This window comes from Mandrillus leucophaeus, unplaced genomic scaffold (assembly GCF_000951045.1).
Source record: "Mandrillus leucophaeus isolate KB7577 unplaced genomic scaffold, Mleu.le_1.0 Scaffold267, whole genome shotgun sequence".
NCBI lineage: Eukaryota > Metazoa > Chordata > Mammalia > Primates > Cercopithecidae > Mandrillus > Mandrillus leucophaeus.
In genome coordinates this window covers 150,599-163,188 of record NW_012102776.1, presented here as the reverse complement: position 1 = coordinate 163,188, position 12,590 = coordinate 150,599, and the positions used below count along the sequence as shown (strand labels likewise).

Sequence of the window (12,590 nt, the reverse complement as noted above, 5' to 3'; positions counted from 1 at the left end):
TAAAACTAATGAAAATGGATGGGAAGAATTTGTACGCTGATATTTCATTCATAGTACACTTGGAAACTTTTACAAACATATATTTTCAGGTAAGCTTGTGTGCTTGTTATATTTAGTATTTTGCATATCACCCATTTCCCTCTCCCCTTGGTGGATACCTGCATTATTAATAGGTTATCAACATTAACATTTTCCAAAGCTTGCAGAATACCAATTTGTGAGGAGAAGGTCACCATATTCTGCTATGATTTAGCCATATCAAAGTGATCACTCACAGTACCAGAAACCTTGTTTTTTCTCTACATAAAGCCAAGAGGATTGCCCTCCAACACAGCGAGTCTTCAAGTACAAAGACTAAATTAAAATGTGCTTACAAAGTTTATTTTTAAAGTAATTTAAAACACAGTGTAACCATACATTAAAAATATTGTGGCAATTCAGGATTAGGAATAAACATGAAGTTATTTACATGTTGGCACATGTACGTGTGTATATATACACAAAGTGCAGATAAATACAGAAATACTACAAAATAAACAAAAAATTCAATGATAATTTATGGACAATCACTTTTATATTTATTACTTAATTTGTCATGTTAATGACTGCAAAGAAGCTCCTAGTACTGAAATATAATATCTCAACATCCGACTTTTATATAAACTACAGTACCTCAAATTTTAACAGTATATAAATAGGATTCTGAATTAAAAACCCAGGTGTCTTCCCTGCCAAATTCCCTATTTGTTAAGGTTTCAGCTCAGAAATCAAGGACTCTGAAAATCTCAACCTCTCTTATGTGGTGGTATCTTGGATTTTAAGTATAAACCATGAGCAGACAGTGTTCTTAGACCAGTTCTTGTGGGGATCATTCTCTGCAAAAAGGAGGCAGTTGAGGGTACACTGACAGATATAAAACCTCAAGAATGCTGCCATATAGAGATTAAAAGTGTGCGTTTTATATATATATATATGTATATGTAGCCATATATTTTTATATAAAATGCATTTCTATATAAAATGCACACTTTTAATCTATAAAACTGAGTAAATTCAAGGCAAAATTGAGTTGCTGTCAACTCTGGATGCAAAAACACCATGGGAAACATTGGGGAAAGATGGCAGATGGTCCAAAGGGGAGAAAGTGGTTAGCCTACTGAGGAGGTTTTGACACCTTCAGCCCCTGCCTCCTCCAACACTTTAGTTTCCCAAGTAGCCCTGTACACAAGCATCTTGAATGGTGGAGAATCTTTATGATGGCAACAAATGAAAATGATCTCCGCCTTTTGGGACTCTTCAGTAAGTGCACAGACTCCATTTCTCTACACAGCACCAAGAAAAATTCACACTGAACTTGGCATCTCTCTCATGAATGCCAAGAGGTAAAGGAATGACGGGCTGGGCTCCCTAAACCATAGAATACCTTCTAAACATTGGTCTAGGACATGCAGATCAATTTTCTGCCAATGGCTTACTGTGAATGCTGTCAACATTCTTATGTAAGACTCTTTACTTAAAACAGTGAGTGCAGCTGCCCTCAAAAAATAAAAAATCCAATTTATTGATTTGATCCTCTAAAAGTCCACATCATTCATAAACCTGAGTTTTCCGAAGGTTATTACCAAGTGGAACCGGCACATTTTGAAGCAGGGGGATAATGGTGACAACGAGGGATACAGTGTATGTGTTCAGGAAATTGAGACTAGTTGATGAATACTCGATATTTGTATCTGTGAATCAACAGGAGACAGGCAGGACACAGACTGTTCAGAAAATTATCTTTGTTTCTTAAAAGTGTTTTGATTTTGGAAGGTTAACAAAAAAGGGTAGGAGGCAAAGTTAAATAGCAATGTCTACCCTATGGGGAAACCTTTAGTCAAGAGGGAAGTAACTTCTGGACAAGAGTCAAGCCTCTGTTCTTTTTCGTGAACTGACCAGGAGATACGATTTCAGGGTCCTACGCAGTGATGTGAGGTCATGCTAGCAGCTGTGAATTACAAATGTATCACAAAACCAAAGAACAAAATCTGTTCCCTAAATTGGTCTGCCTCTGGCTTTAGTCAAAGTGTAAGTCTAGCTGGGGTTCTAAATGCTAAAGAAAGCATCTTGAATACATAATTTAACGTATTAGTACAATTTGAAATGGCTTGAGGGAAAGCTCTGAGAGACTCTTCTCAATGGAAACCACATGAATAATGCCCTTTTTGACACAGACCAGAAGAATGGTGCTAGGAGTGAGAAGGTGAGCAGGGTACACCAGATTATGGTAAGAAATCTGTTTGCCTCACAACATAGTGAATTTTTAAGAAGGATGCCACATTATATAAAGCTAATTATCATAGAATAATAATAAAAGTCATATGTATCTTTATTTTTCCTACTTGGAAACCTAGAATAATTTGGGGTTTTAAGGCACACTTTTTTTCCCCCACTATCTCTGAAAACAGTCAGCAGACAAATCATTGTTGAGAAACCTGGTTGTGTTCATGCAAGTTACAAAGCACAGGCAACCCACGCAACAAGCAAAACCACTCACATCAAACAAGGAGAAATGCGCTTCCTCATACTTCATGAACGTTACAGGAATACAAAGATGATTTTACTCTTCAGATATTTACACATAACACAACAGAAAAATCCTTCAGTTGACTAGTTTCCATAAACCTGGTAGCGTTAGGGCAAAACAAAAGAGTCATCTGTGAAATACATAAATGTTTTGTACTGAGGGATATTTTCACATAACACAGGAGATGATGAACTTAAATTGAGACCCCCTCAATCTCATTGTCATACTGATTATACTGTAAGCAGTGATTGGGATGCACAGGTTGCATGTTTCGAAGGTATAGATGTGGCAATTCTAATGTATCTTCACATTGTTTCTGAAAAGTTAAGGTTTTGTTATTGAACTACTATTAGAATTTGAATGCGATCCTCTTCCAATGTCTGGCATTGCCTTCCTGTGGAATTAACCTTCTGTGTGATTTAGAGTACATGTCCTGACTTTCTCAATGCTCATAAATACCTTATCTGTAGGAAACTTACTTAAAGGGAAAAGCAGCTTCAGCCTATCTCCAGTACATGGCCATGACTTGCTTACACATATAATCCATTATGAAGGAAAAAGAGCCATCCTCACAAATCTGGAAGATTAAAACTTCAAGCACAAGCACAACTTGAATCAGTGCTTCTGTAGCCTGTTTCAGCAAAGGGACCATAGCCAGTACTGTGGCTGCAACATATGTCTTGCCATCAGATACAGGAGTTAGGCTTCATATCCACGTCCTATGCAGTAAAAAAGCTTTAAACCTGAATGGAACATCCGTAGAATTAGCTTTCGACAACTCAGAAGCAGGAACACTTTCGTCTGTGTTCAAATAAAATGAAGGCTGAGATTTTCTTTATGCAGCAGCAGGAGGAGTAGGATTCTGAATCTCTCTTTGGAGTCAAGTTGGTCTTTGAAAGAAAACCAATTTGCTTTTAAGAGATTCTACTCTAGCAGGATACCAGATGATGGCAAGCATGCTTAAACCAAGGGTGCCGTACAGACTAAGGGACTGGTACATTGGAAATTACCTTCTGTTCCAGCAGAGGGCAATTAGAGTGTCAGCAATGCTGTTATTACTACTAAGGTCACCAAGGACCTAGACCTAGCAGATCCAGCAACACACGGTATTACAGTGTACAGAGGTCAACAGTGAGAGGTAAAAGAAAAAGATAGTCTTTTATCAAACTTTTACATTACATTGCTAATTTTTATTACAGAATATTTTTCATTGTTTTATTTTGATTCACTGATATTTATTCCTGATTCTGACTCTGCCAACGGTTATTCTCTCTACTTGTTAATTCTAATCTTATTCTTTTTATTTGTAAAAGCATAACTTTTCTGAGGCATAGTTGTGTGTGTATATGCATATTTAACCTACTAATTCTAGAAACATTAATTTAAAGTAGAAGAGATCGAGATTACAGATTATAATCGCATGTAAAGAGTTTTATACAGTGAATACCTGAGAGTCTGCACAGTGGGGAACTCTGAAGTAATATGATGTAAGTAATATGAAGTAAGATGTCAAGAACAAGCAGGTCAGGACTGTGGCACTCAAAGGTCAGGTAACTAGCTTTTCAGGATCTTGAGAAGAAAGGCTCTTTGCCACATATAGATATTATATTTATAGAAATAATATATTAGAATTATTGAAATAGAAATATAGAATTAATGGTTCGTGCATGACCAGATGCTGATATATATATAAGTGGACAGTAAATACCTATTACTATGCTCTACAAATTGACTGAAATTGCTAATAAAGACTGTAAACTAAAAGGCACAGAAGAAAATCATGGACAGATTTTATTTCTGCTAAAGATCACAAAACAATTTCAACCTCTGTGGTTCAAAATAATTTAAGGATCTTGTACCTTTGTGTTTATTTTCTGTTTCAACTAAGGATAGACTTCAGAAGGCATAGATTCCCTTGTAACGTTTTCAAACATCTTTTTCATTTGTAGGAGAACATTTCAAAAGTCCAAATTAAATTATCATTAAAATACTTTGACACTTTGCAATCTTCCAAGTGGAAGTGAAGTTGTACGCCTTGATACTTTAGTTTTACAGTTTTCCCATGATTGGCAAATATTCTTCTGTGATGTCACTACAATGCTACTGGTAGAAAATATGTGCATATAATTTATCAGTATATTTTAATGTAAAATTTTATAAAACTCTCAAAGTTATGAAGATAGTTTTATACACCCTCTAAACTAGGGGTCAGCAAACTATAACCCATGAGCCAAACTTAACCCACCACAAAAATATTTGCTATCAGGCCTTTACAGAAAAAGTTCACTGATCCCTGTGCTAAACCAATGGAAGGTGTCTGGAATTCTGGACAGATTGTTTACAGTGGAGTCAGTGTATGACTTAATTTTACTTGCTTTATAGATACCATATACATTATTGCTTTTGAATATTATCATCTACTTGGAAAACAAATAAAGTTATATTAAAGACTTACATCCTTGAAATGTTTAGGACCAGCAAAACAATCATATATAAAAGCAGTATATTTCTAAGAAAAAAAAATAAATGAACAATTTAAATTACATTTTTAACTAACAATTTCAGAGATCCTCAGAGAATGCCAGGCAGTAAAGGACAGATCTCAAAATCCATATAGCAGATTCTGGTTTCCAAATTTCTGGGATATAGTATTTAATATAGTATTTGAAACTCTACAATTGCTATGGAAGAGACATTGTGGAGAGTTACATATTATCCAAAAATACATTTTTCAGAAGCAAGATATTTTAAAGTAAGAAACCAACCAAAAAAGAATGGCCAACGATTTAAATCTTTTTTTCCATTAATAAGGAGCTACATAGTCTGCTGGTGAAGAACTTGATAGAAATGGACTGTTTTCACTTAGTGGGCTGATCCCTGTGTATCTGTGTCAGATAAAATCATAGCACTTATTCGTTACCATGGATACCATGAAGATACTGCCATCCACTAAATCGTATTAGAGGAAGACAACATAATTTTCTGGAACTAGTCCCGTTTTGCCTTCATAAGTTGCCTTTAACCATCCTGGTTCCACTGATGGGTACACTGGCAAAATAAACAGATAAATAGCACTCGGTCAACATTTGTGTCAAATAATTATATAAACAGATGGGTTAAAGTCCCACATCAGATTGTACGCACACAGTCAGTCCTCAATATCTGTGGGAGATTAGTTCCAGGACCTCTTGTGGATACCAGAAACTGTGGATGCTCATGTCCCTGATATAAAATGATGTAATATTTGCATATACCCTAGGGACATCCTCCTGTATGCTTTAAATCATTTCTAGATTACTTGTAATACCTTTCACAATGTAAAACTATGTAAATAGTTGTTATACTATATACTTTTAAAATTTGTATTACTGTTTATCTATTTATTTTCCAACCTTTTTGATCCATAGTTGGTTAAATTGTGCATGCAGAACTCCTGGAATATACAGGGCCAACTATACGCTCAACTTAAATGTCCAAACAAAACAATGTCACAGCCCTTCAAAGTTGGAATGTCCTTTGCATTCACACAGTCAAATGAAACAATCTCTCCCTCTCATATACACATGTACAAACAGACACATACACACAAATGCCTGCAGGGGAGGAATGAATCCAGAGGGAATTTAAAAATTTTTTATTTATTTATTTTTATTTTTATTTTTATTTTTTTGAGACGGAGTCTTGCTCTGTCACCAGGCTGGAGTGCGGTGGTGCGATCTTGGCTCACTGCAACCTCCACCTCCTGGGTTCAAGCAATTCTGCCTCAGCCTCCCGAGTAGCTGGGACTACAGGCGCCCGCCACCTCGCCCGGCTAGTTTTTTGTAGTTTTTAGTAGAGACGAGGTTTCACTATGTTGGCCAGGCTGGTCTCAATATCTTGACCTCATGATCTGCCTGCCTTGGCCTTCCAAAGTGCTGGGATTACAGGTGTGAGTCACCGTGTCCAGCCTATTTATTTATTTTTTTGTGGGTTGGGCTGGGCTTACCCTCCTAAGCAGCTGGGACTACAGATGCATGCCACCCAGAGGGATTTGATGTGTTCATGCATGCCTGTCATGAGAGGCAGGACTTGGGATAGAATCTGAGGCTTCTGGCTTCTACTTGAGACTCATACTACCATGCTATTCCTTCATCCTCCCCATGATGATAAACTTAGAGGGAAGTGACATACTTACCATTAGAAAATATCGCTCCTTGTGGGAAGGAAAGCTCATGGCTGTGCTCTGCTTTACAGGAGTACATGGCTTTGGCTTGGCTGAAAGAGCAAGACAACTTGTCAAAACCTCAACACTCAACCTAAGGACATCTGTATTTAAAACTCTTCTTAAAGAATGCTATTCATTTTTACTTGTCATTGGAACATAATGCACATAAAGTGCATATATAAGTGTACGTCGGTACTTTTTCCACTCAACACAATCATGTTACCAGATCAAGAAATCAAGGATTACTAGCACACTAGAAACCTTTCCTGTGTTTCTAGGCAATGCTCTCCAGGGTAGCCCCTGGCTTATAACAATATAGGTTGGTTTTAGAGACTGCTATTATTTAACTGTTTAATAAGTTGCTAAATAGGCTGTTTTTACAGCTATGTAGAAACCAAGGTTCCTAGGAACCCCAAAGCCCTTTATTTCCCCCACTTTCATGTTCAGACTATCTGAGGTGAGATCCAAAAATTAAAAGGCTTAAAGAATATGGTAAGTAAGTTGATTGGGCATGATATAGAAAAAATAATAGGATAAGTTGATGATAAATGGCAACCAACTATAGCTTCACCATCAGGAAGATGATGGGGACAGGTGGAGGCTTTGCAAACCAGAGTACACCCATCTTTAACAAGAGAAGCCAACCACTCAGCTCCCAACGTCTGTCGCTATGTGCAAATTCGTGCTCAATATACCCAGATACTCTTTTTTTCTTTTTTTTCCAAGTGAAGTCAGAATTTAGGAATTACATATGAGATATGATCCAAAAATATTTCAGCCAACACTAGAAAGGCATCATCTGAGGCTGCTAATCAAGACACCAGGCAGGTCTCCTTTAATCTGCAACATTCAATGACCTTGGTAAGACTTGCAACTGATCCCAACTCCAAGCACTTACCATCTCTTCCACAACCAGAGTCCAAGACAATAGCATTTCCAACCTGGTCGGCTGAATGGCTTCCTGGCTTCCTAGAACCTCTATTCCCTTACAATCCATTATCTATAGAGCAGCCAGAGGACAGCTGTAAAATGCCCATCAGATCACACTGCTTCCCCGACAACCCTTCAACTGGCTTCCTACTCTGGCCCACAAACTGTATGCAGTCAGGTGCCGGGTGGTCTCCCCTGCCTCTTTGTGTCCCTGCCTCTGCTCACCTACTCGACTCCAGTCACAATGGCCCTCTTTCTTTCCTTCAAACACGCCAAACTCACTCCCACCTCAGGCCAGCTATGTCCATGCCCTGAGATGTTTTCCTCTTGATCTTCACATGGCCATGTCCTTCAAGTTCATCTTAAATTTTAAGAGCTTTGCTGAAGGTCAGGACTTCTCTGATCATACTCTCTGAAATAGTTGCCCAGGGAACTATCATATCTTCCTGCTTCAAGTCTGCATGGTATTAGTATCCGGTATTTTGTTATTATTGCTGATATTTTTATCTTCACCCCTAGATAGAATGCAATCTCCATGAACAATGTCTGATGCTTAGTAGTAACTCAGTAAATGTTAGCTAAATGAATAAGAAAAAGGAAAGATGTTCTGGGTTCATTTTCTATGTGATGAGTCTTTTTAAAGATTCAGGGCACCTTATCTATCCTCCTTGGGGTCCCAGCACTATACCTGCAACGCAGCAGTATTTGCCTCCACAGCTCTCCCAAAGCAGCAGCATTACATTATAATTTCATTTCCCTATTGGAGCTCAACCCTGGGTCTTAACCCTACACTTCCAGAATGAGGTCCAGCCATTTAAACTGGGGTTCCCAAAGACTATCTGAAGATTGGAAAGTGTAGAGAGGAAAATTCTGGACCTGCCTCCAGTCTTTTCATCAGAGGTGATACTCAGGCTGTACTTTCAGGCAGCTTGCTAGCAGGGCAGCTTTGGGAATGACCCTGAGCCCACACAGCACAACGTCCCAGTGAAACATGGTCTAAGGAAGAACTGAAGAAGTAGAGGCACTCAGAGAAGGACAGGACTTTAAAGAACTGTGTGTGTGCACATGAACACATGCATGTGGGTGTGCTAGTTGCATATAGGTGGGAAGTGAGAACATTATCAGGTTCTGAAGACTTCTAAGAATCACACTATGGTAGGCTCAAGTAGAATATAAACGTTTTCCCTATAAATCTAGCCAACTATAACCATTTGATTTGATCAGGATATTACTGAGGACTGCAGAACCATTTTCCTAAAAAAAGGGAAAGATTTTTGCAAAAAATCACATTTTCTAATAGCAACAGCTTCTTCCAGTAAACAGTAAGACCATCTTTCTTTGAATCATTAAGATAAATTATAAAGAGATGTATAAGGAAACAAACTCCAAAGTTGTAGAAGTGATTACAATATTCCTTATAATGGCCTAATTTTCAAAACTATACTTTAAAATGTACCCCAAATCTTGTAATTAATATTTTAGACATATATGGTCTCCTTATTTGTATTTATAGTATTTTGCGGGACTGGTTGAGGGAGGGGAAAAGCATACAGAATAATTATTATCACTAAATAAAGACATACATATTGTTAAATGCATCAAAACCACACATGACACTACCTGTCATGACTTTTCAATTATCTGTGCACTGACTAGACGGAATTTTCTTCTGCTGAGAGCTATAACTGCAGGTGTTAACTCTGCAGAGAGCTTTGATTATTTAATATAGACTCTGTAACAGTGAAGTTTCCTCAGGTGCTAATGCTTCCTCTTTTACTGTCTTGGTGTATTGAAGAGGATGTGAAAATAACACTGTCACCTATTGTCTCTCTCTTCAGAAGATTCTAATGTCTCTTTGAAAAAGATTTTGAAAATCCTGCCTCTTACTGCTTGGGAGAGTGAGGTAATGGCACAGTCCTGAAAGCCATTTCTTCCCTTATCACTGGGAAAATCATCTGCCCACAAGCCTCATTCCTCATGCTAAATGCCGCCTAATGCATTTAATGAGTAAACTTACAAAAGTTTGACTGGGTCAGTGTGCAAAATTTACCAATGCTTATCTTAAACATAAGAGAAATTTTAAAAATTCACCAAAACTGATACAATGTCTTCAGGAGGCCTGTTTAACAATGAGAAATACACACATTTTGTATGCTATTGACAGTTTCACTTCTGAAGGGAGTAGAAGTGCAGGGAGGTAGAAAGATACTAAAGCAATACCATATATAAAACTGGAAATTAAAAAAAATCACAACAGTCTTAAGTATTCATCAGCAGAGAACTTAAAAAATAAATTAGAGCACACCAATCTAGTGAAGTATTATGCAGCAACTATAGACAATGCTATTGACGAACTCATGCTATGAAACGATGCTAATGCGTAAGACAAAAAGTTTACAAATTTGTTCTTGGCAAGAATCCTAAATTGCCCATGACAGTTTACCAAGAAACACTGCATTTGTTTCTTGGGCGCTAGTTGGAGATTTTTTTCTTTCTTTTGCTTTTTTTTTTTTTTTTTTTTTTTTGAGATAGGGTCTCACTCCATTGCTCAGGCCAATCAAGGCTCACTGCAGTCTTGACTTCCTGACCTCAGGTGATCTTCCCATCTTAGCCTCCCAGGTAGCTGGGACTATTAGGTGCACAACACCGTGACAATTAATGCTTTATATTTTTTGTAGAGACAGGGTTTCAAATTCCTGGGCTCAAGTGGGCCACCCGCCTTGGCCTCCCAAAGTGCTGGGATTACAGGAGTGAGCCACTGTGCCCAGCCTAGTTGCAGATTTCTTAACATTAATTACATGTTCTTTTCATAGATTTTTTTTCCCAACAAACACTGGCTGTTTCTAGCTTAAATATCTAAGTAATACTGAACGCCTCAATGCTAAGAACTTCCACCTGAGCCTGTACAGTTAAAGCTGCTTGTGTCAAAGACGTGCATATTGCAACTCCATTGAAAATGAAGTGAAAAAGTGAGTAACAAAGTATTTTTTACGTTAAAAATGTATATTTTATTTACTCATTCAACAATTTTATTGAGCATCTATTGTGTGTTGGGCACTATGATAGCAACAATACAGTGAACTCCTCTACCTTCCCCGCATCCCCACCCATGTGTCCTTTTCTGTGTGTTTATCACGGAGGAGTAGTTTTCAAAAGCGTGGTCAAGAGAACCTGTGGAGGGGAGATAGAGGGGCAGGCAGGAGCCTAAGATATCACTGTTGTGAAGCTAATGGAACGTGTATGACAATTCATTTATTTTGTATTATGTCAGGTATTAAAGATACTTGAAAAAATGTAAAACAGTTCAACTCTTTTGGAAAATATCATTTTTCATCAAAATTATGTTATTTGTGCTAATATGTAATAGGCTTATTCTTATTTTCAATAAATACATATTTTTAAATGTTCTGTTTGAATTTCTAATACAGTAAATATCAATAAATGTAATCTATAAAAACAGAAGCCCTTTGGGGATCCTTCATGATCTTTTAAGTTTATAAAGGTGTTGTGAGATGAAGAAGTTTGAGAGCCACTGCCACAGATGAGATTAGAAGGCTGTGCACCAAATTTTAAGTTTTCTTCAGGTGATGAAATTATAAGTGGTTTTAACATACTTCTTCATTAGTTTTCACATTTTCTAAAGGAAAATCATTAAATTATTATTTTAAACATCACAATTTTCTTCTTTTTTTGCTTACATGTGTTATGGTGATTTCTGCATCTTGTGTGTGTCTTACATATGTAACTGTGCTCTAAATCAGTGATTTATAGCCTTATAAAAACTCAAACTCACTGGGCAAGAAAACTTTGTTGAGCTTTTTGTCCTTTGTAATTTTAAGCAAAATATATTTGTCTTTTAAAATTTGACAACAGAAACATTTGATTGTTTATAATGAACGAGACACTCAATTCTCAATCTATGCTTTTAATTCTCAACTCAACCTTCAAAGCATATTTGTATCGATTGCCTGATTTTACCACTGTACAGTGGATCTCTGCTCTGAGTATAACTGAGACCCAGGTGAAGGTTTTAAGGATACTATTTTCCATATGCCTTTATAATGGTAAGACACAGCCTAGTGACATTTGACTCTTAAAGGGATTTTATAGGTTAAGGAAAACAATTGTAAATAACCAATGTGTGCTTAGGGCTGTGCTGGGCACTATGACATTTTTCTCTATTCTAAAGGTTCTCAAACTTTCACGTACATAAGAATCACTTGGGGAGGCTGACAAAAATGCAGCTTCCCAAGGCCTCAGTCTTGGATATTGTGGTTTATAAGGTCTATGGTAAAACCCTGGAATCTTCATTTTAACAAGTCTTGCAGCATGGCCCCTCCCATTCCAGTGAACTTGCTTTCTTACTGATCTCCAGTGATGTCTTAGGAGTTAAAACCAGTGTCCTCTCCTGATCTCCTAAATCATTTTTTTTGCAGCTTCTACCACTGTTGGCCAAGCTTTCTCATGCTGTCCATTCTTCTTTTTTCTGAACCTTAAATAAAACCATTCCCCAAAGACCAATGCTTGGCCATTTGTTCTTTTTCATTTAGTAAGCCCCCCTTGCTAGGTACCCTCACCTTCACCTATACAGTGTAATTGCTGTGTACAAGTTTCTTAAATGGCATCAAACTCCATGCTCCCTCCTGGTTCCAGCTGCACCTTTCTAACTGCCTCTCATTGGCCCTCACAGCCTCCTCAAACCCTATGGCCAAAATTTTCCCTTCCTCCTACATACGCACAAGCTAAGATCAGAAGCGAAACCACCATTCTTTCCAACACTGTCTCAGAGACTTGGAAACTTCTTTTCCTGTCCCTTACTCCTAGCATCAAAACAGTAGCCCAATCCTGATCCTATCCATAAAAATCTCCTTAGAGCTTTTCATCCCTTTG

At 37.5% G+C, this 12,590-nt stretch overlaps 2 protein-coding genes across 2 annotated transcripts in view; both read right to left on the bottom strand.

The window, feature by feature from the left end:
* Nucleotides 1-359: 359 nt before the first annotated feature.
* Nucleotides 360-12,590, bottom strand: part of ARHGAP42 (Rho GTPase activating protein 42) — a 137,626-nt gene continuing 125,395 nt past the window's right edge. Inside the window, exons 20-21 of the mRNA XM_011984375.1 lie at nt 6,741-6,820; nt 360-5,614 (exon numbers count right to left, since the gene is read on the bottom strand). Of these exons, the coding sequence (XP_011839765.1) occupies nt 5,526-5,614; nt 6,741-6,820 (169 nt within the window). The 3' untranslated portion in view covers nt 360-5,525. The remainder of the gene's footprint in view (nt 5,615-6,740; nt 6,821-12,590) is intronic.
* Nucleotides 1,588-1,979, bottom strand: TMEM133 (transmembrane protein 133). The gene is given in 3 exon segments (XM_011984373.1): nt 1,588-1,728; nt 1,730-1,813; nt 1,815-1,979. Coding segments are annotated over 3 exon segments (390 nt in total).